Source organism: Molothrus ater, chromosome 28, assembly GCF_012460135.2.
Source record: "Molothrus ater isolate BHLD 08-10-18 breed brown headed cowbird chromosome 28, BPBGC_Mater_1.1, whole genome shotgun sequence".
NCBI classification, from domain to species: domain Eukaryota; kingdom Metazoa; phylum Chordata; class Aves; order Passeriformes; family Icteridae; genus Molothrus; species Molothrus ater.
Genome location: NC_050505.2, coordinates 2,460,599 through 2,484,345, shown reverse-complemented (window position 1 = coordinate 2,484,345; position 23,747 = coordinate 2,460,599). Strand labels below are relative to the sequence as shown.

Here is a 23,747-nt window from a genome sequence, read left to right as displayed (position 1 = left end):
GCCCCAGGCAGAGCTGGATCCTCCAGGAGATGCAGATCTGAGCAGCCAGAGGTGCCTGCCCAGCTCCTGCCATGCCCATCCCTGCTCTGCCTGCACCACCCACATCTCTCAGGGATCCCCGGCGGGAAGGGAGCCAAGCCCTGGGCAGCTGCTCGTGCCAGGCCAGGACAAACACAGGCTCCGAGCAGGATCTGCAGGAATCCTGGTGCCACCTGCCACCAGCTGCCTCCCAGCAGCTCCTCAGTGTGATTTATTCATCTGCTCGGCCTCCCTGAGACATCATTTCCATAAATCCTCCTCCCCACGCTGCCGGGGAGGCTCTGCTGCTGGACCAGAGACATTCCTGGAACAGGCTGTGTTCAGTTGTTCCTGCCAGGCAGCACAAGCAGCTGCTCTCACAGGGTGGGACGTAGGAGAGGAACCCAGGGAACACTGGAAGAAACTCCACGTGCAAAAATAGATCCTTTTCTCTATAAAGGGGCTGGAAGCAAACCAGAGCTGTCACCAGACTTTTCACTGCGAGGGAAGCACCGAGCCAGGGGAGGTTCTGCAGCTCCTCTGAGGAACAGTGATTGTGCTTCTGAGCTGCCCGAGCCGTCCCAGTTGCACCAGTTATAAAATGTAAATTTTCCTCTGGGTCAGGGCAGCCCTGGGTCAGCCCATTCTGGCAGCAGAGGTTGGGCACAGGCTTCTCCCCAGCCCTGAGCCCCTGCTCTGATCAGGCTCTAAGTGGCACTTGGAGGTTGAATTCCAGACATTTATTCTTTGTGTTTGGAGAAGGGATTAGGAGACAATAAAATAATCAAAGTGTGGAGCTCCATAATCTGCTGAGGGCAGAAGTGAATTTGTTGCATTAAGAGGAAACTCCTCTGATTTGATTTTATTTTGGGCACACTCTGACAGGACTGGGACATCCTAACCTTACTTGGTTTGGCTTTTAAAATACAGGTGAGTGAGAAGAACAATTAAAACACCAAAAAGCTCTTCTTCCTAAGAAGCTGAAAAGGATTAATTTATTTAATTTCTTAAGCTGTAGCCTGAATTATCCCCATGAGGGATAATTGGGGATTGCTCTGGCTCTGGGTCTGTGTTTATAACTTTCAGAGCCCATTACCCTCTTATGTTTTATGTTTTGGGGAACGTGGCAACACATTTAAAACAGGGTTTTTGCCAAAATTCTGGAGGATGCAAAAACTGTGTCTCTGCTTCTGGGAGAAGGGAGAATTGTACATTCTAATTGAGTGCTGTGTTTTAAAACCAGCCCACTCCATGTGCCAGCACATTCCTTAAGATTTCCAGTCATCAAAATCCTTGGAAATTCTTCTTTTGTTTTGATTTTTCCTTTTCGGTTTTCAACAGCCTCTCTAATTAATGGAGAAAGAAAAACCAATTTGCTGCTCTTCAGTTCTAATGCTTGCTCTCTGCGTGCTGTGATTTGAACTCATGGTTACATTTAAATGTCATTTTTAGCCATATTTCCATAGTTATATCAAAACTGCAATGACAGATATTAGAAACATCTTGAGGAGTGGTTAAGTTTGAGCAGGAATATTTGCCTTCTGTTGGAGGCAACTGAAATGGGGGAAGGCACAAGCATTTCTGTAAAATGACAAATTTACAGCGTTCTGGTGTAAACGAAATCTGTGTTTGTCAGAACCAAAAGGCAACATGTTTTTGTTAAATGCTCGGGGGGTTTAAAGCTTTTTAAATAAAAGGAACCTTGGTTCATTTGAGTTTCATTTGGGTTCTCCCCCAGTGCAGGGGGAAGCCGTGAAATGCCAAGTACCTGACAGGCAGTGAAGGGTTTGATTCTCCACAGGAAGGGAGGCACGTCCAGCACTGAGATCTGGAGGCTGCAGGTGTTGCCTTTAAAATGCAGAAGTTTGGGTTCCTCCAGCAATTGTCCCCCCTGGAGCCTTTCATCCGAAACCACTTCCTGCAAGGGAGGAGAAATATTTCCAGTATCAGGAACAAACCCCAGATCCAGTGATTTGGGGATTCTGGATCCAGGGATCCAGAATTCCTCTCTGTGGGGGTCCCAAGTTCCCCCACAGTGTTGAATGCACAGTGGAGTCTCTCTCATGGGCAGGTGATGGTATTTCTAATATAAATATTTATATTTATAAATATTTGACATTGGTATTTCCCAGAAGGCTGGGTTTGGGCACTGCCAGCCCCATTTCTGGGCAGATAATGCTGGTTGGACACTGAAGTTTTGGCTGTCTCCACTCTCCAACACCCCCAGTGCAGCCCAGCTCAGCTGGACTCCAGAGCAGCTTTGGCTTTTCAGAGCCCTCAAACGCTTCAGGTGAAATCATTCACTTCCATTTCCCACCTCTAAGGCACTTCCAGAATCACTGCACAAGACCCTGAGCAGTGTGAAGGGCAGACTCTGGGCAGGGGTTTGCACTACAGCCCTCCGGAGCTCTGTTCCAAGAGAAATTTTTATGTAATTCGGTGAATTTAAAACATAATGGCAAAAAAAAAATCACCCCTGCCGGTACTTAAGCAATGTTTATTCCTGTGCTGCTGCAGTAAAAACACCAGTGAGGGAGAAAAGGTTGCAGAAGTCTTTAAAAATCAGCAGGCAAGCAGTGCTTCCAAATTACCTTTCTCAATCCACATAAATTATATCAAATGTGTGTCCATGGAAGGGGTTTAATGCTTATCAGGACCAAAGTCGCCGTTAGAGGAGCTCCTGGAATCACTGTGACCTTCTGCAAATTCAATGCTCCAGCTCTCTGAAACTGCACTAATGGATTTCTATTATAAACCAATTTTTTTTCCAGGCATTTAGGTTGGTTTAACCCCTGGTGGTGTCCCAGATTGCAAAGCAAGGTGTATTTGTTCTATTTGCCATCTGCATGGCAGCTATCTCCTGTTCATGGGCAGTTTTCCTTATCTCTTCCACACCCACTCCTCTCTGGGGAGACATCTGCTGATAAGAGGCCATTGAATGTCCCTGCATGGCTGATAAGAACTGCAGCATCCCATTGGGAGATGTGAGCCCAGAGGGAGGAGCCAAGCATTCCTACCCGGATATAATCTGGAGATTCTGGAACACCAGCCAAGCATTCCTACCTGATATAATCTGGAGATTCTGGAGCACCAGCCAAGCATTCCTACCTGGATATAATCTGGAGATTCTGGACACCAGCCAAGCATTCCTACCCGGATATAATCTGAGATTCTCGGCTCTCCACTGGATTCCCCAGAGGAGCAGCAGCTGCCTCTCCTTCCCCTGGATCTTCAGAGGAAGAGACTCCACCCTTCTCCAGGATCCCTGCTCCAGCAGAACCAGCCCTGGCACTGCAGGAGGGCTGAGCCACAATTCCAATGGTTCTGCTGCCCACACCTTGACCCACAGGGTGTCAGGTTGGGTTCTGACTCTGGCAGTGTTGGTTTAGTCACTGCATTGTTTATTTTATTTTCTTCCCTATTAAAGAACTGTTATTTCCTGCTTCCATATTTTTTGCCTGAGAGTCCCCTAATTTAAAATTTATAGCAATTGGAGGGGGGGGTTACATTCTCCATTTCAGGGGAGGCTCCTGCCTTCCTTAGCAGGCACCTGGCTTTCCAAACCAAGTCAAGTGGTTGGGTTCATCCAAAGAAAGAATATTGGGAGATTTCAGCTTTTTGGTTTCCAGCCACAGAGGGGGCAAATTATTTCTTAACCGTTCTCAAAATTCCTGGAGAATGTTGGATGGTTGTGAATGTTGTGTGAGTGCTGCTCTGCCTTCAGTGACAGATGTGGGGCTCCTCCCACAGCAGCAGCATTTGGGGCAAAACACAAAGGATCTGGGTCTCTCCAGTTTTGAGAGCCAGGCGTTTCCCAGCACACTCAGAACTTCCCAAAGCCCCAAGGCAGCTGCTGGAGGAGCAAGGAGAGTTTTCAGCCAGGGAAAAAGTCAAAATCAAGGGAACTTTGTCTCATACATAAACCTGCACTGTGCAGGATTAACTGCCAAACACCACTTGGCAACCCCTACTCTGATATTTTATCCAAAAACCTCTGTAATTTGCCATATTTTATCCAAAAACCTCTGAAACTCCCGTATTTCTTCCAAAAACCTCTGAATTTCCCCATTATTCAATCCAAAAATGAAATTCCCCATATTTTATCCAAAAATCTCTGTAATTTGCCATATTTCACCCAAAAATTAAATTCCCCATATTTTATCCAAAACCCTCTGAAATTTGCCATATTTTATCCAAATACCTCTGTAATTCCCCTTTTTTATGTAAAAACCTCTGCAATTCTGATATTCTGATAATTCTGTAATTCCTGTATTCCTGGTATTGCCTTGCTTTTAGGGCTGCATCACTCCATGAATTCAGGACTGTCTCACTATCCACACACACCCTGCTCACTCCTGGCAAGGCAGAGAACTGGTAATTATTCTTCTGATCATTTCCTCCAGACTCATCAGGAAGACACCGGTACCCACTAATTGTCTAAGTGTTATAAAGAGGATAATTAGGCAGCCATTGTGAGCCTCTAACAATCCTTTTGGTGCCTTGGCTTTTATTAGCAGCACAGAGGCAGCAGCTCCACTCACAGCCCTGTTCCCATTCCTGTGCCACAGCAAGAGGAAGGAAAAAAATTCCATCTCACAACTGTTTGCATTTCAGTTCCCCAAAGAACAGCATTTTATCAAAAAAAAACCTCTGTAATTTGCAATATTTTATCCAAAAACCTCTGTAATTTGCCATATTTTATGGCAAATTCCATCTCACGACTGTTTGCATTTCAGTTCCCCAAAGAACAGCATTTTATCCAAAAACCTCTGAAATTCCCCATATTTTATCCAAAAACCTCTGTAGCTCCCTGTATTTTATCCAAAACCCTCTGAAATTCCCCATATTTTGAGCTCCTGTGTTTACTAAAAAGCCAGAGAATGTCACTGTTTTGTCCTGGAACATGGTGCAAGAAAATAATTCTGATCCCAAGTGCCATGTGGGGATTTGGCTTTTTTTTTTTTTTTTTTTTTTTTTTTTTCCTAAGGGGAAATGCAGGATAGTTGAATTTTTGTAAACCAGGGCTGGGTGAGTTGTTTGGCTAGCTGAGAATGTGGCAAAAAATGAGAGAGCAAACAAGAGAGTTTGGCCGCCCTAGAGCTCTCAGTGTAAATCCACAACTGCAGGGAATTTAAGGGATTTATTCAAATGGTGCAGCAAGTGCTTAAAAAAATCCAATATTCCCATTGGGTTAAGGTCGGGGATAAAAGGAGTAAAAGGGTTTAATGGGAAAACCAAGCAAGCCCAGAGGAGCAAAGTGAAGGCATTTACCTGGAATGCACAAGGGGTGTTATCCACACAATAAACCCTCAGATTGTAATCCAGAGAATTGCAAGACAGGCAGCCAAAAACGGCGACTTTCAGCTGTCGAACGGCGCAGTCTGAGATGGGTTCCCCAATTAGGGCATAAGTTCCAAAGCTGTTTAAGAGAATGTGACAGGCATAAGGATCCAACAGGCAGTAGCAAGAAGTAGTTTCCTCTTCCACAGACATCACTTCCTGCAAAATGAAATTCAGGTTTAAAGAGAATAAAGCGAAGTGGAATCAATAGGCCTCGACAATAGGAGTCATGGCATTAATTCTTTATTTTTATTCAACTGGAATGCAGAGGGTTGCTGGGAGCCACTCTGGGGGAAGGGGAGAAGGGGGACTGCTTCCCTGAGTAAATATTCCCAATTTAGCCCTGAGTCAGCAGGAGGATTTATGGCCATGCCCAGCACAGAGCTCGCTGTGTACATACAATAATAATGATGATGCCTAAGCAATTTTAGCAGCTTTTTTCAAGTGCTCTTGACTTTCTGGCTAATTTTTCCCCCCAGTGTCAAGTTAAAAAATTACCTTGAATGTTAAAGTCAATAAGCAAACCTTGAACAATGGCTGGGCTTTGACTTCCTTCCAGAACATCCATTACAGCCACGTTTCCCTTCCTCAAAAACTGCCTCTGCTCCTCAGCCCTGCCCTGTGTCCCTCTGTCTGTGTGTCCTGTGACCCTTTGTCCATCTGTCCCTCTCCTCAGTGACTCGGGCTGTCTGAAGCCAGCGCTGCTGGAGCTGCCCAAGCTCTGAGTAAATCTGAATCAGGAAAATGGGACTGGGAATGGCTTAAAGCACAGCAAAACCCAGTAAATCTGAATTAGGAAAATGGGACTGGGAATGGCTTAAAGCACACCAAACCCCAGGCAGGGACTCAGAGAAGGACAGGACAGAAGGACAGGCTGCAGCCATGGCATCCATGGCTGGGCTTTGTAGCCATAAACTTCTGCACGTCTTCATGTGAAACACCCAAACCCAATTTTGCTGCGTCTTCACAAAACACAAAATCTTTTTCACTGCGATTGCTTCTTCTCTGTGTCTATCCCCACCAGAACCTCTGCACAACCAAGGCTTAACTCCATTTCCACACTGGGGGTAGGGGGATCAAATATAAGTAAATAAAGGAAGTATAGAAAGTAATCTTATCCCCTAAAGAGTTGCAGCTGAGCCAATTACTAAAGATTAGGAGCAGGCCTGATGTTAACAGGCTGCAGCTGTAGCCAATGAGAAGAGTGTTATAAAGGAGTGGATTGGTTGGTTGAGGGGAACTGGAGCCTGTGAGGACAAGGAGGAATCAGTGCCTAGAGGAGCTGCCTACAAGAAACATCAAGGCGGTACAAAACTCTAGCAACACAGAACCCTTGCAATGTAATGGCAGTAGAACTCTTGCACTATAGTGACAACAAGGGTGGCCCCGACGTGATTCAAGAGAAATGACCCCGATATGACAATAACTGGGCACAGCCTGGGGCTGGGCTTACCTCCCACTTGCCCTGCTGGGTCCTCCTTTTGAGGTGGATGCTCCAGTGCTGGGGGTCGGCGTGGGCGCAGTGCGGGATGCTCAGGGCGCAGGGGGTGCTCACGGCCAGATCGGGGGGCCCGCAGCTCACCTCAGGGCCCAGCAGCACCTCGGGGCCCTCTGGCTCCAGGCTTGGGGCAGCAAAGACAAGAGTGGCTGTCAGGAGTGAGAATTCACTGAAAAGAGTTCAAATCCAAGCACCTCCCTCATCTGTATCGGGGTCTCTGTGGTCAGGATGACCCCAAGATGTGTTAGAAAATCTTTTTTCCCAGCCCAACAGCTGAAGAAGAAGAGAGAATTCCTTGGCTCTCATTCTCAGGATTGGTTATTATTTCTTATCTCTTCCATTCTTTCTCTGACCTGCTGAGGTCTGTCCAGCAGGTCGGGTTGTGGCACAGTCCCTGCCCTTGGAGTGGTGCCGGCTTTTTATACTAAGAACTGCCTGTGCTTTATTTACAATAATTTTCCAATACCTATCATGTGATGGCGTTTGCAGGGGCCTTAGGATGAGGGACAAGACGAGGATCTGACTCCATAGTCCAGAAGGCTTGATTTATTATTTTATGATATATATTATATTAAAATTATACTAAAAGAATAGAAGAAAGGATTTCATCAGAAGGCTGGCTAAGGATAGAAAAGGAATAAAAACAAAGGTCTGTGGCTCAGACAGAGAGTCTGAGCCAGCTGGGCTGTGATTGGCCATTAATTAGAAATAACTGCGTGAGAGCAATCCCAGATGCACCTGTTGCATTCCACAGCAGCAGATAACCATTGGTTACATTTTGTTCCTGAGGCCTCTCGGCTTCTCAGGAGAAAAAAATCTTAAGGAAAGGATTTTTCATAAAATGTGTCTGTGACACCTATCACCTATGTTAGACAGTCTGTCTCTAAACCAATCCAAAAGTGCCACCACCATCACCGCAGAAGGTGTAGGACAAGAAGAAGAAGGAGAAAAATGGACACATCCAGATCCCTCCATCTTGCCTCTTGAACTCCCATTCTACATCTCCAAAATTCTTCTTTTTCACCCTGTGACAAATTCACTGTCATCCTACTCAAACCCTTGTGGCTTGTAACTCCTCACACAAAGTTGGTAATTGTTTTTTCCATGGGTTAAAATCAAAGGCACAGGTGTTTGTGACTCTGTGCTAAGGTCTCTGAGCCCCCTGTCAGGGTCTCAAATCCTCCAGGGCAACCAGAGGAATGTCCTGGGTTCCCACACTGCTGCTCATTTCTGCTCATTTCACGTGGAAGCAGCAGCTGGAGATGAAACAAACCCATTAGACCCCATCTAACTCCAATCAGCGGCCGGTCAGTTTAGGACTCTGGTATTTAAAGCACATTTCAATTTGTTTAACCCAAATCCAGCACTGGAATTGCTCTGTGTCAGCCAGCCCAGCTCCGAGCACCAGCTGGTCCCGTCCCCACCGTGCTCTGCCTTCAAACGCTGCCATCAACAATATTTTCACAGGAGCGAAGATAAAACAAATTGTAGCTGAAAAAACACAGGCTCATAAATTCTTCCAGATTGAGTGTGATCTCCCTGCTTTGAAAACCCATTTGTATTCTGCAGGAGGAGGGAGCTCAGTGACTTTTACAGACTCAGGGACAGGGCTGTGATTGGAACTAGGGCTGGGCCAGGTGCAGCCGTGGCTGTGGCTCTGGGACAGGCAGGGGAGATCCCACCTGAGCTCCAGGGATTCACCTGGGCTCAGTTAATGGCTGCATCCTCTGCCTGCTGCCTTCCAGAGATGTGTAATCTGCTTTTCTTCTCTCTCACTCCAGCAAACTGGAGCCACCCCCACACCAACGTGTTTTCCGTCTCTCTTGGAATAAATCCCCAGGCAGGAGCAATGCCAGAGTGGAGGAGAATCCCTTGGACACTGAACCAGCAATTGAAACCTCTTGCCCTGCTGGTTTTGTTGCTGTTTGGTTGTATTTTAATCCATTTGGGTTCTAAATCACTGGGCGTGCAGCTCCCTCTTCAAACGAAAGCAAATGGTGTTTCCAAGATAAAAAATGAGAGGAGGAACCTCAACCAAGGTAAAAATTAGGGAAAGGACCTCGACCAAGATAAAAAATAGAAGATACAGGAATAAAACCAGGATATAAAAAGGGGAAAAGCCCAAGGTGAATTGGGGACCCCATTCCAGTGCCCTGACATGCAGCTGTAGCTGTGGGTGCCCAGAAAATGCCCTTTCCATCACCATTCCTGCTAGAGAGAGGCTGGAATGTTCCAAGCCTCCCCTCATTCTGTGTGTACAAGTGCTGGTGAGAGGGAGACTGCAGGGGAGGAAAAAAAGCCACAACAAGGTAACAAAAGAAGGCCAGTTCCTTTTTTCCCTCTCTCAAGTGCCACAATAATCAATTCTGCTGAAGCCTCGGTGCTTCCAAGTGTCTGTAGGATTTTCAGGCTTAAAAAAAAAATAAAATCAAAGCACCCCCAGAGCCCGAGGTGCTGAGCTCCTCCTGAGCAGGGAGAGGAGCAGCAGGCACAGGAATTCCAAGGGTTCCACAGGAGCAGCACTCCAAGGGCATTTGTGTGTCCCTCTCAGGGGCACAGCAGGGTGGGGACCCCAGGAGTGGCTCCTGCAGAGCCATGGTCCCAAATCTCTCACCTGGACTCCTTCTGAGTGATGGCCAGGTAGATTTCCCAGGAGCTCTCCTCTGGAATAGCCCCGTGTGGAATCAACAGACTGACCCCTGGAAAAGAGCAAGGGCAGGAGTGACCCTTGGGAAGGGCAGGGTTGCCAGGGATGGGGAGCACCACCGGAATGTTCCTCTGCGTTCCTGCTTCTCGTGGCAACCTCACCAGATGAAAGGAATGTAAACTATCCAAGGAAACAAAGCTGTTGCTTCCCCGTCAAAGGAAAAGACATCTTATTTCCCAAAATAAAGCCTCTTGGAGGCTCTTTCCTTTCTGAAATAAGACTTGATCATTGTGGGACCCCAAGGAATCTCCCCATGGAGAGGGGGATCATCCTTTTGTCCCCACACATCCCAGCTCCTGCACCCCGGTGATCCCATCCTCCTTCCACACCGCCAGAGTGGATCAGAAGTTAACAGGGCAGTTTTCCACTGGGGACCACTGCAGTTAAACTGCTTTATCTCACTCAGGAGAGTGAGGGGGGATGTGTTTGGCATCTCAGGAATGAGGGGGGACGTGTTTGGCATCTCAGGAGAGTGAGGGGATGTGTTTGGCACCTGCCACACAATGCAGAGCCCTGGTGATGCCCTGACTCCATCAAACCCCCTCCCCAAATGCAGGCGAGCCCGAGCAGCGGGAGCTGCTCTGATTTGGTTGCTTTGCTTTAATTTGAGCCTTTCCTAAATCAGTGTTGGAGCTGGGGATTTTGGAAAGGACATGGGGATTTTGGATGGTGGACAGCATTTCTAGAGCATCTGGAGCATGGCCAAGGAGGATCCTGTGTTTGTGGGACAGAGCAGAGCCAATTCCAGGTGCCTGTCCCCACTCATCCCAGCTCCTGCACCCTGGTGATCCCATCCTCCTTCCACACCACCAGGGTGGATCAGAAGTTAACAGGGCTGTTTTCCACTGGGTACCACTGCAGTCAAACTGCTTTATCTCACTCTCAGGAGAGAGGGGGGACGTGTTTGGCATCTGCCACACGATGCAGAGCCCTGGTGGAGGCACCGACTCGATCACACTGGAATTTACAACTGCTTGGCACAGCTGATCTTACATAAAGGCAGCAAGAATTACATAAATTTCAAGTGGACCAAATACATATTTTAATAATCTAATTGATGGGACTATCATTACATAAAGTAGCTAAATATACAGTATGAGGGAATTCTTAATTCATGCCTTAACTTTGTGCCTCTGCAATGTTCCTTCCTCAGCACAAAACCAGTCTGTGGAGAAATGAAAACATTCCCCACGTTGTGCATGCCTGGGCTGTCACTGTTATCAATCCTCTCTAAACACAAGCCACGTTTTTTATGGTAACCTTTAAAGCACCCGTTTTGTGGGACATGAAGGATAAAGCTCTAAATCATCCAGTTCAACCAGAGAGCAGCAGATAATCCTGGAGCCGCTGCTCAAACGAAAACAGAGCTGAATTTAAAGTGGATAAATATCATTGGAGTTGAAGGATGATAACACCTAGCTGGCAGTATCTGGCCTTTTTGTGCTGCCTTTTGGGGAGAGAAAATACCCAGGCTAAGGGCTGGGATTTGGGGTGATGCAAGCACGGCCCTGGGGTGCAGCTGCAGGGCTGCGAACCTGCAAAGCTCTGATCTGCTGCTCAGCTCATTCCACAACAAACAAACCAGCCTGCAGGTCTGAAACGTGTCCCACAAAGGTCACAAAAGTCAAAAAGCACACAAAGCAGAGGGAGCCACAAAGAAGAGGGAGCATCCCAGCCCCCAGCCAGGGCCAGGGGCCCTGCTTTGGGCATCTGGGAGCTTTTTGCTCCAAGAAAGGGGAAAAGGGGCAGGCAGGAGGGGCAGTGGGGCTGTCCCCAGGCCTGGCTGCTGTCCCTGTGTCTCCCCATGGGGCAGGGGTGTGGGGCTGGAGCTGCTGCTGGAGCGTGAGGAGCCCCTTACGTAAGATCCAGCACCGACCCTTCCCGGGGATCCTCTGCTCTGGAGCAGCATCCAAGCAAGGCACAGCTTTGATTAATGTGACTTTCATGCTGAAGACATCAAGAGAGGCAGTAATTTAAAACAGTTCAAATAGGCATAATGCCTCTTCAGTCCTCAGCCCAGCCTTCCCTCTGATCACTCGTGTCCTGTGTGGGCAACGTGCCCTACTTCCAAAATTTGCATTAACGGGGCCCCTACTTCTTTCCTGGAGAACAATTTTAAATTTTAATTTTTTTAAAATTTAGTTATAAAACACAAAATCAGGCAGCCTAAGCTCAAATTCCTCTACGTGCTTTGACGAGCAAGGAGCCACCTGTTGCAGTGTGATGTCAGGGTTTGCTTCAGAACCTCCGGTGCCTCCCCTGATAATTCCCTGCCAGGTGTGTCAGTCACCTCTCCTTCCCCTCCCAGCACTGTCTGTCTGTCCTGGCATTCCAGAAGGGCCTCGAGTGATTGGGCAGATCCAAAGGATGCCCTCTACCCCTGGGGGGCCCTGGGCCATCCAGGTGTCCTTTGTCCCTTTGTCCCTCCCCTCCTGTCCCTGCTTGGTGGCTCCCTGCCCCTTCCCTGCCCCTCTCCCCGGGGTTCAAAGGAGCAGCAGCCACGGGCTCAGGGAGTTCTGTGGGAGCTGGTGCTGCATTCAGAGGCCTGAGGGCCAGAATAAAGCTCTGGATCCAAAGCCTCCATCAGAACCGACTCCTTTCCTTCACCATGGCCTGAAAGCTTCTCCACAGAGGGAAACCTGAGGAGCAGCCCCTGTCATGGGGGGAAGCTCCATCCCAGCAGCACCAGAGCTCCTGCAGGCCTGGACTTGTCTGCAGGGCCCAGCTGCAGCACCCAGGCAGGAAAGAGTGTCTGTGGGGTGAAACACCACACACCCAGGCAGCCCAAAGTGTCCGTGGGGTGAAACACCACACACCCAGGCAGCCCAAAGTGTCTGTGGGGTGAAACACCACACACCCAGGCAGCCCAAAGTGTCTGTGGGGTGAAACACCACACACCCAGGCAGGCAAAAGTGTCTGTGGGGTGAAACACCACACACCAGGCAGGCAAAAGTGTCTGTGGGGTGAAACACCACACACCCAGGCAGCCAAAAGTGTTTGTGGGGTCAAACACCACAGTTGCTGCTGTTTGGTTCAGCACCAAGGGCCAGACAAGCTCCCATCCACGTGTCCCATGTCCACAATATTGGTAATATTCCAATAACCACTCACCTGTGTTGGGGACCACCAAGCGGCCCCCCAGGTGCCCAAACAGGGCCGTGCTCCTCAGCTCACTGCTGCTGGAGATGGAGGCCAGGTTCTGGATGAACATGGCCTTGTTCCTGGCCTGGAGGGTCCCAAAGGGCCTGGGGCTGCCGTGGGGGAAGGTGCCGGGGTGGGCCTTGCCGTGGAACTCGGCCCGCTCGGTGACACCCAGGGACACCATGAAGGAGCTCTGCACCTTGACCTTGATGTCGGCCAGGGGGTTGAACAGGGAGGACTCGGTCATCAGCTCCTTGTCCAGGGGGTCCTGCAGGCAGATGGGGCCACTGTAGGTCCTGCTGACCGTCAGCTCGGGCTGCAGGGACGAGTTGAGGAGCAGGGAGTTACCTGTGGGGACAGCAGCAGGGAGGGAGGGTGAGGGGAATGGGGGGTTTGTCTTTCCAAACCAGCTGGTGGATAAAACCAGTGCTGGGAGAGAAAAGAAACAATGGGAAGGATTCCACTGATTGATGAATGGAAAAAGAGATTTTCTTTTACAAATAAACTTTAGGTTTGCTGGTAAATGAAATTAGACATTGAAAGATGAAGGAAACAATGGGGAAAAAAACCTAAATTCTGTAAGAATTAAAAATTAATTTTAATTTTACATTAGAGGGAAATTAATTTTAATTTTACATTAGATGGTTTTACATTAGAGGGAAATCTTTGGGATCAGGTGTTCTGGGAAGTCTGAACCTCTCAAGTACCTCAGAAATGGGGAAAGAGAGAAGGGAAATGTGGCTGGAAATTGGGATAAAAAGGGAGGCTGCATCCTCTAAAATTCTGAGAGACCCCAGGGGATGCCCCATGGCCTCTGCCTGTATTGGAATAAAGTCAAAGGACTCCTCTGTCTCCTTTTTGGACACAAACCTCTGGTTGTGGATTAATTTTCTTGACAAGGGGACACCTCAGCAACCCTCCCCGAGCTCTCAGATCTCCAAATCCCTGCTGGATTTTGCAAACATGAAGTGTCAGATCTTGGCCCAGTTCCTCCCAAAACACCAGGCCACTTCAGAGAGCAGAACTGGTGCCCAGATCCGACACTTGGTGTTTGCCAGGCCTCAGGCAGCTCCAGAGCGCAGGAATAACCCAAGCAGGAGCCTCCTTTGGTTTGGATTCAGTCGTTGTGTTTGCCCCGTTGCCTCTCTTGTTGTTTTCTTTCCTTACATTAATCCCCACTGGGTGACAACGTCTTCCTGCAGACCTTCCACACAAACCCACAGCTTCGTGCCTGAGGGAAACTGGGCTGAAAGGGAGGGGGGACAAGAGTGATACAGGGAAAGACACCGCAGTTATTCATTTTGAGGTGTTTTACCTCAGAAAATGCTCTGAAAAATGAAAAGTGCATGCATTTAGGGCCTGAGTCCTCTGGCTGCTTGGTTTTATGGTGGGGTCTTTTTCTTTGGTTGTTTAGTTGGGTATTTTCAGAGCCTCCAGAATGAAAGGTTTTAAGCATTAAGCCAAGCAAACAATTCCCCAGACTCAAAACAAGACTCAGACTGAACCACAAAGGAAAATGTTCTTGTTTGAGACAGTCATTGAGATTTACACAGCCCTAATTAAAGGTTTGGATTTAGAAATGGATGAATGAACTTCCTTCAAACGTCCTTGTCTGCCAAGCCCTTTTGCCAATTTCTTGCAAGTCATGCTTGGTGAGGAACGTCTCCAGGAAATAAAGAAACTGTAAAAACAACCCCACAAAACCCCCCCAAACAAACTCTGCAACATATTTCCCTTTTCTGAAGAGAGAACAGAGACATGGGGACACTTTCACAGCCTGCCCACGCTCCCACCCACCCACAATCAGGCAGGTCTGAGGTAGAATGGCAGCACAGAATCAATAAACATCCTGCTTCCATCCCCGCTCCTCTCCCTCCCCACCTTCCTGTTCTGAGGGAATGACATTCCTGGAAACCTGAGCGCTGCTTTTAGCAAAGGTTTTGTCCATATTTTATGGCACTGGTGGTGTTTTCTAGATCTTCAGGGGTCCAGTTTTACACAAATTGATTTCCCTCAGTGCCTGTGTTACAGCAGGTTACAAAACACTTCCAGCTGGGGGTCTCGGATTATCAGGAAAAGAATAATTCCTTTTATTGGAGTGAAGGAAAACTCTGTAACTGAGAACAGGAGGAGCTCCAGCTGTGCTGCCCGGGCTTGCTCTGATTTGGTTGCTTGGCTTTAATTTGAGCTTTTCCTAAATCAGTGGAGGAGCTGGGGATTTTGGAAGGGATATGGAGATTTTGGATGCTGGACAGCACTCCTAAAGCATGTGGAGTATGGCCAAGGAGGATCCTGTGTTTGTGGGACAGAGCAGAGCCAATTCCAGATCCCTGTCCCTGTCCCCCAAACCCCCTCCCCAAACACAGGCGAGCCTGAGCAGCGGGAGCTGCTCTGATTTGGTTGCTTTGCTTTAATTTGAGCTTTTCCTAAATCAGTGGAGGAGCTGGGGATTTTGGATGCTGGACAGCATTTCTAGAGCATCTGGAGTGTGGCCAAGGAGAATCCTGTGTTTGTGGGACAATTCCAGATCCCTGTACTCATCCCAGCTCCTGCACCCCGGTTATCCCATCCTCCTTCCACACCACCAGAGTGGATCAGAAGTTAACAGGGCCATTTTCCACTGGGTATCACTGCAGTCAAACTGCTTTATCTCGCTCTCAGGAGAGAGGGGGGACGTGTTTGGCACCTGCCACACGATGCAGAGCCCTGGTGGACGCCCTGACTCCATCAAACCCCCTCCCCAAACGCAGGCGAGCCCGAGCAGCGGGAGCCCTGCAGAGAAGAAAGGAAATCGCCGCACTAACCTTGTCTGACTGTTTTAAAATTAAAAGTCTGGAAGCCTCCCGTGAGTGCAGAGGAATCAATGACATCCACGCCGTACTCACTCTGACTGCGCCGGTACAGGGTCACCCCCAGCGCCAGCACGGCCACCGCCAGCACCGCCGCCGCCAGCCCCGAGTACAGCGCCACGTCCGCGCCGCGCTCCACGTCTGCGGAGAGACAGGGTCAGCAACAGGGGGATGTGGGGGACAAGAGCTGTGTCAGGGACAGGGGACATGGGGGGATAGGGGGGACATGGGGGGATAGGGGGGACATGAGGAACCAAGGTGGAGCTGGGCACAGAAGCAGGGGCAGCACTGGATAACAAGGGCTGAGAGGGTGAGCGGAATCCCCGATGGAGCACCCCTGCCTGGAGAGCCTGTTTGGGTTTGGGGATGGAGCACCCCAACCTGGAGAGCCTGTTTGGGTCTGGGGATGGATCACCCCTGCCTGGAGAGCCTATTTGGGTTTGGGTGTGGATCACCCCAACCTGGAGAGCCTGTTTGGGTTTGGGGATGGAGCACCCCAACCTGGAGAGCCTGTTTGGGTTTGGGGATGGAGCACCCCAACCTGGAGAGCTTGTTTGGGTTTGGGTGTGGATCACCCCAACCTGGAGAGCCTGTTTGGGTCTGGGGATGGATCACCCCAGCCTGGAGAGCCTGTTTGGGTCTGGGGATGGCTCACCCCAACCTGGAGAGCCTGTTTGGGTTTGGGTGTGGATCACCCCAACCTGGAGAGCCTGTTTGGGTTTGGGTGTGGATCATCCCAGCCTGGAGAGCCTGTTTGGGTTTGGGTGTGGATCACCCCAACCTGGAGAGCCTGTTTGGGTTTGGGGATGGAGCACCCCAATCTGGAGAGCCTGTTTGGGTTTGGGTGTGGATCACCCCAACCTGGAGAGCCTGTTTGGGTTTGGGGATGGAGCACCCCAACCTGGAGAGCCTGTTTGGGTTTGGGGAGAAGGAATTGACTGCTGTGACAGAATGACCCCAAATGAATCCTGCAGTAATCCATAACTGAAATATCCCATCCCATTCTCCTCCATCTGCTGGGATTTGTGCACCATGGAATTAAATCTCTTGGCACATCCCCTAGGAGGGTCCTTGGGAGGTTCCCTGAATTCCCAGCTCCAGGGTGAGGGCAGGGAGCTCAGAGCCCACCCTGGGCAGGGTCTGGGTCCTGCTGGGGGCTTCTCCTCCACAGCAGAGCCCCAGGAACAGAAACTGGATTTGTTCATGGCCAACGAGAGCAACGAAAGCTAACTGGGAAATCCAGAGTGCTCCAGAGTGTCAGTGAATGAACTGCACTGCACAGAAATAGGGTGCAAAGTTAAAAATCAGCGTTTAATAAACAGCCAATTACAGAAATTACTTAATTACTGCTTGGGAGGAGGCTTCTGTTGTGCTTTTCTGCTGAAAGTCAGATAATTTCATTTTAGCTGAGTTTTGAAAATGAACGTGGAACTTCAGAGTGTTGAGATGAAAGGAACGAGCACCTCTGGGCAGCATTTCCTTGGCTCAACACTTCCTGACAAAATAGAAGTGTCTGAAAAGTGCCACCAGCCCCAGCTGGATGTCCTGGGAAGGGGCTGGGCACCCTGGAAATAGCAGCACCAGTCCCTAAACCCTGAATTTCAGGGACTGAATTTCAGCTGGGCACTCCAATCCAAAGTAAAATCAAAGGTTTGGTTCAAACATCCTCGGCAGAAAACATCCTCCCCATCCCCACTCTCCAACTGGTCCCAGTCAGCCCAACCATGAGATTCCAGCACCCACTCAAAACCCAACCCAAAAGAGACACTTGGATATCAGTTTTACCAGAATCACTTAACCAAGAAAATACTGCAAAATTCCTGCTGTATTTTCGAGTAATCTGCAAATGAAAAATGGTTCTGCTTTTAACTTGCTGGGAAGGAAAAAGAAAAATCACAATATTTGCATGGAAACATCAGCTTTGGGGAGGAATCCACCTTCTGTGGCAGGCCAGGAAACCACACTGAGCAAACTTGTAAGGTTACAAAATTCAGCTTCCTAGAACAGTTCCATTGCCACATGGTTCCACCAACTCAATCACTAAAAGAGAAATGTTTGGGGTTTTTTTCCCTGAAACCTTTTTTTCCCTTTTTTTTTTTTTCCCCATGAGATCCCTCCTTAAAAATGCTGTAAAGAGAATTTTAAGCTCAGTTAGGGATCCAATCAAAAGTAAAATCAAAGATTTGGTTCAAACACCCTTGACAGAAAACGTCCCTCTCATCTCCACCCTCCAACTGATCCCAACCAGCCCAACCATGAGATTCCAGCACCCACTCAACCCAAAAGAGATGTTTGGGTATCAGTTTTACCAGAGCCACTTAACCAGAAGAAATACTGAAAGAAAACACTTCCTGCAAGAGTATTTCCCTACTTTGCAAGAAAATACTCCTGCAAAATTCCTGCTGTATTTTCGAGTAATCCGCAAATGAAAAATGGTTCTGCTTTTAACACGTTTACACGTTGCTGGGAAGGAAAAAGAAAAATCACAATATTTGCATGGAAACATCAGCTTTGGGGAGGAATCCACCTTCTGTGGCAGGCCAGGAAACCACACTGAGCAAACTTGTAAGGTTACAAAATTCAGCTTCCTAGAACAATTCCATTGCCACATGGTTCCACCAACTCAATCACTAAAAGAGAAATGTTTGGGGTTTTTTTCCCCTGAAACCTTTATTTCCCTTTTTTTTTTCCCATGAGATCCCTCCTTAAAAATGCTGTAAAGAGAATTTTAAGCTCAGTTAGGGACTGCAGAGAGTGAGAAACTGGCTGGCAATGTGAGAAGGGGACAGGCCAGACAGAAAAAGCAAAGAAAAAGGGGCCACAAAGGCAAACTGGAAATGTCTCAGATGGGACCAAAACCACACAAAAACCAATCCAAAGCCCCTCTCTCCCAGCCCTGTTTTGTTCCCCAGCACCAGGTGCAGAAAGGGAAGTGCAGGCAATAATTACATTTCTATTTCTTCCAATTTCCTATTCCCAAGTTTCTTTGTTGTTACAGGGAATTAATTACGAGTTGCTATTGTTGAGTTAATTTCTGTGGGTAATTAGAGCAATGAGTGAGGCAGGAGGAGGGAGGGGATGGATCTCCAGGAACAATTGGGGTGTTTCCCTACCCAGGGAGAGCTCCAGGGTTTTGCACCACAAAGCATCTCCAACTCTTCCCTTTGGATCACTGCTTTTAAAAAGGAAAGTGCTGAAAATGGGGATTATCCTATCCCTCCTGCCCTGCTGGGATCATAAATGATCGAGTCTGAGAGAGGCAGAAATATCCTGGCAGGAAAAGCTTCCAGCCCCAGGGGGAGGATCCCAGAGCTGATCTCCTGCTCCTCAGGTGCTCTGGAATTGCCATTTCTGCCTCCAAATCCCCTCAGGGAGTTCAGCATCTCCCTCCCCATCCATTCCCATGTCAGGCAATTCCCCTTTCCCGCTTTTACACGGTTGTGCATGGGTTAAAAATGAGAGGGAGGGCACGAAATCCAAAAAAAAATATGGGAGCGGTTGGACTCAAGCAAAATCTTTCTGAGGAGAAGAATTCTCTTTTCATTGACTCTGAAATATCTCCAGGGCTTGAATTGGAGCCTGGTCTATAAATTTGATGATTGAAGCCTCCTGAGGGCCCTTCCCTGGAATGAGTTGGTGGTTGCTGCGTTCCCAGAGCTGCCCCAGTGCCAGGAAAAGCCTCTCAAAGCTCAGGGGAACAGGGCTCAGAGGATCCTCCTCAGGGTTTAGTGGGGTTTTAAGCAGCTTTATGCTAAAAGGGCAAACCCAGAGTGGCTCAGTATTCCTGGAATTATTCCCATGGAACACAACTCCATGAGAAAGGAGCCTTTCTTTTGGGATTTTGGTGTTTCTTTAGAAACAACCACTGGTTTGTTGTTGTTGTTGTTTTGGGGTTTTTTAAAAGTAATTTTTACCTCTTTACCTTCTGATCTTTTGTTTTGGAGAATTCCTTCCATGGAAAATTAGAAATTAAGGGAAGGAGGAAGTTGTGGGAAATCTGGGGGAAGCAGGGTGAGGTTCTGTTTTTCCTTTTTTCCCAGAAGGGAACAAAGTGGAAAGCAACCAAACAAACCAGAAAAGCAAACATTTATAGTCCACCAATTATTCCTTAATGAGCTGCATCCTCCAGGCCTGGGGGTGGGAGGGACCCTGGCAGGCACCACAAATTTTATCCCTTTCTGCTCCAGGATCCATGTTTGTGGTAATTGCAGCCCATTTTTCACTCCACCTCCTGCCACTGTTACACAACATTTATTGAAAGCACATTTGATGGTAATGAAGTTTCTATTAACTATGATTAAGTTTCATAAAGCACCTGAAGATAATTTAAGATGTGCAGGAGCAGAAAGTGAAACATTTGGTTTAGTGCATTAGGAGAGGTAATTGATTAAATTATCTCATTTCCAAGCAGAGCCGTGCAGGGCCCACCTCCCCTGCTCCAGCACGGAGGGCAGGGCTGGGAGATGGGCAGCAGACCCCAGAGGTTCTTCCCAGGTTCTTCCCATCCCTCCCACAGCCCCAAGCCCTTCTCCTCACTCTTGGAGCCCAAGGATCACGAGTCAGGGGCTTGGGGAAGAGATCCTTCAGTGGAACAGGCTGTGCCCCAAGGAGCTTCATCCCTGGCTCTGATTTTGCATCCTGGAGCAGCTCCTGCTCCGTGAGCTCTGTGTCCCTGCCCTCCTGGGACCTCTGCTGCTCACAGGGACCCCGGGATGTGTTCAAGTCTCTTTTCCCAGCCTGGCAGGCAAAGAAGGAGTCAGAGCTCTTCTTTTCTCACTCTCAAGGTTGTTTATTGTTCCTTATCTATAAAATTCTTTCTCCTGCCCTGCCAAGGTTCATTCAGCAGGACAGACAAGGAGGAGGGTTCAATTCCTGCAGGTGTCCCACCCTGGCACAGCTCAAGGCCCTTTCCAGGGGTAAATTCTTCCTGATGTCCCATCCTGGCAATGCCCTACAGCCTTTTCCAGAGGGAAATTCTTCCTGATGTCCCACCCTGGCACAGCCCTTTCTATGAGGAAATTCCTGCTGATGTCCCTGGCAATGCCCTACAGCCTTTTCCATGAGCAAATTTCTGCTGATGTCCCACCCTGGCACAGCTCAAGGCCCTTTCCAGAGGGAAATTCTTCCTGATGTCCCACCCTGGCACAGCCTGAGGCCCTTTCTATGAGGAAATTCCTGCTGATGTCCAACTCTGGCACAGCCTGGTGCCCTTTCTATGAGGAAATTCCTGCTGATGTTCAACCCTGGCACAGCCTGGGGCCCTTTCCAGGGGTAAATTCTTCCTGATGTCCCATCCTGGCAATGCCCTACAGCCTTTTCCAGAGGGAAATTCTTCCTGATGTCCCACCCTGGCACAGCCCTTTCTATGAGGACATTCCTGCTGATGTCCCACCCTGGCACAGCCTGAGGCCCTTTCCAGAGGGAAATTCTTCCTGATGTCCCACCCTGGCACTGCCCTTTCTATGAGGAAATTCCTGCTGATGTCCCACCCTGGCAATGCCCTTTTCCATGAGGAAATTCCTGCTGATGTCCCTGGCAATGCCCTACAGCCTTTTCCATGAGCAAATTTCTGCTGATGTCCCACCCTGGCACAGCTCAAGGCCCTTTCCAGAGGGAAATTCTTCCTGATGTCCCACCCTGGCACAGCCTGAGGCCCTTTCTATGAGGAAATTCCTGCTGATGTCCAACCTTGCACAGCCTGGGGCCCTTTCTATGAGGAAATTCCTGCTGATGTCCAACCCTGGCACAGCCTGGGGCCTTTTCGAGGGGAAATTTCTGCTGATGTCCCTGGCAATTATCTACAGCCCTTTCCAGGGGTAAATTCCTGCTGATGTCCCACCCTGGCAATGCCCTACAGCCCTTTCTATGAGGAAATTTCTGCTGATGTCCCACCCTGGCACAGCTCAAGGCCTTTTCCATGAGGAAATTCCTGCTGATGTCCCATCCTGGCACAGCTCAAGGCCCTTTCCATGAGGAAATTCCTGCTGATGTCCCATCCTGGCACAGCTCAAGGCCTTTTCCAGAGGGAAATTCTTCCTGACGTCCCACCCTGGCACAGCCCTTTCTATGAGGAAAGTCCTGCTGATGTCCCACTCTGACAATGCCCTACAGCCCTTTCTATGTGGAAATTCCTGCTGATGTCCCACCCTGGCACAGCCTGAGGCCCTTTCCAGGGGTAAATTCCTGCTGATGTCCCACCCTGGCGCAGCTCAAGGCTGTCCCCTCTCCTCCTGGCCCCTGTCCCCCTGCTCTCCTGCCCTGTTGGGGTTGGCAGAGCTGCAGGTGCAGGGCAGAGCAGCCCTGAGATGATGCCAGGCACAGAAACACCCTCCAGGTGAGACAGGAGGGAGCTGAGCAGGACCAGAACTACACCAGGAACCCCAAATTCCGGCAGAAATTCCTTTTTTTCCCAATTCCAGGGGTCGATCCTGAGCTGAGCATGCCCTGAGCCAGGGCTCCCTGTCAGACAGGAATTGCTGAGGATGATCCCCTGGCTCACTGAACCTGCAGATGCTAAAGCCTCTCATAAAACCTTGGCTCCTCCTTAGCTCCTAAACAAACAACCCAAACAGCAAAGGAGATGAGGGAAATCATATTTACAAGAGAAAAAAAAAAAAAGAACTTTGGGATTTTAATTCATGAGGTTTTTTATCTGAGAGGGAGAGAAAGAGAGGAAGTTGCACTTAATAAATTTACATGGAGCATATCTATCTCCTATATTGCTTCTATATAAATGAAACATTTTCTCCTCGTTTGCTGACAATATGAATATTTTATGCTGTCCATGTTTTTCTCTTCATCTTCTCTTTTTTTCTTTCTTTTTTTTTTTTCCCCCCCCCCTTTAAATCCCTATCAGGAAGTTCCTTTGCAGCAATTTCTCACTTGGTTAATTCAGGTTATTTGTTGGCTCTATTGGATGCTGTTGTTTATTTACACCTCAGCAAGAAGGAAGTTCAATACCTTGCAGTGGATCATTGGCAAAGAAACTCAGGTCGGAATTAATGATTCCTTTGTGTGTTTGATGCATGGAAAGGCTGGTGATGGGCACTTAAATTGGTTACAAGCTATAAAAATGCCCGGTTTATTCACATTTTTGTACCAAACACCCCCAAAAACGGCATTTCTCTGTGTGTGCATGAACACACACATCCATGTGCCCCCAGCAGATGGAAATATGGGATAAAAGGGGGTTTTTCTATTTTCCCCATTTTTCTATGGGACTGCAGCTCTCAAAACTGAGCCTGCTCTGCCTCGCTCATGCCAAACACTTGAGCCACCATTTATAACCTAAAACCTGCCAAAGTAATCCCTAAAATTGGGAGACTCGGGCGGATTATGAGGCTCCTTCTCTTCATTTTAATATTTGTGAGGATGCTCAGTTTAGAAATACTTAACCCAGAAGATCGCTGGATTTTGGCTTTGCCATTTTTTTTTTGGATGAGGTTTTTATTTCCCTGCCCGAGGTTGGCTTTGCTTTTGCAGGAGAATGAGGCACAAAAAGACCCAGAGAGGAGGGTGAGACTGGAGGGTTTGCAGTGGAGCAAACCCTTCCCTGCTGCTGGCAGGGGCTGCCTGCACCAAACTGCAAAGGGAAAAGCATTTCCCATGGAAATGGAGATTCCTGCATCCAGGAGCCTCCTGGCAACAGCAGCAGCGCTGCTGGGGAAATGGAAAACAAAATGATTTGTGATTGTGCTGTGGTTATTGGGGGTGCATTAGTAAAAACATGTTTGCAGGTCAGTCCCTGTGGCCCTACTTGTTTGTTTTGGTTTTGGGCACTGGGAGAAGAAATCAATAGGTTTTGAAGTCGGGAGAAATAGCTTTAAAGCAAACAGATAAAAGTGAAACAAAAAGTTCTCAAAAAAACAAAAATCCTCTCTTTTATTAAGCAGAGAGAAAGCTTTCACCTCTGCAGGAAAGAGAGAAATCCAGGCTGGCAAAGCATCCAACTGGGAATCCTGGCAGGGAATAAACACTGGGAGAACAAACGCGCTGGACACCAGTGAGGTGCTGGGAGTGTCTGGGGCCAGAGCATCTCTGCATTGTCACATCTTTCATGGAAAATCCTTTCCTTAGGATTTCTCCTCCTGAGAAGTTGAGAGGCCTCAGGAACAAAATGTAACCAATGGTTATCTGCTGCTGTGGAATGCAACAGGTGCATCTGGGATTGGTCTCATGTGGTTGTTTCTAATTA

General features: G+C 48.5%; 1 protein-coding gene across 3 annotated transcripts in view; it reads right to left on the bottom strand.

Moving 5' to 3' along the window:
• Nucleotides 1-1,418: 1,418 nt before the first annotated feature.
• UNC5D (unc-5 netrin receptor D) overlaps nucleotides 1,419-23,747 on the bottom strand; it is a 107,121-nt gene continuing 84,792 nt past the window's right edge. The window contains exons 8-13 of one of the 3 annotated variants that reach the window (XM_036396790.2): nucleotides 15,509-15,694; nucleotides 12,675-13,052; nucleotides 9,471-9,555; nucleotides 6,812-6,980; nucleotides 5,290-5,517; nucleotides 1,419-1,936 (exon numbers count right to left, since the gene is read on the bottom strand). In XM_036396790.2, the coding sequence (XP_036252683.1) occupies nucleotides 1,616-1,936; nucleotides 5,290-5,517; nucleotides 6,812-6,980; nucleotides 9,471-9,555; nucleotides 12,675-13,052; nucleotides 15,509-15,694 (1,367 nt within the window). In that variant the 3' untranslated portion in view covers nucleotides 1,419-1,615. The remainder of the gene's footprint in view (nucleotides 1,937-5,289; nucleotides 5,518-6,811; nucleotides 6,981-9,470; nucleotides 9,556-12,674; nucleotides 13,053-15,508; nucleotides 15,695-23,747) is intronic. The other 2 variants (XM_036396791.2, XM_036396792.2) reach the window with 2 other exon arrangements.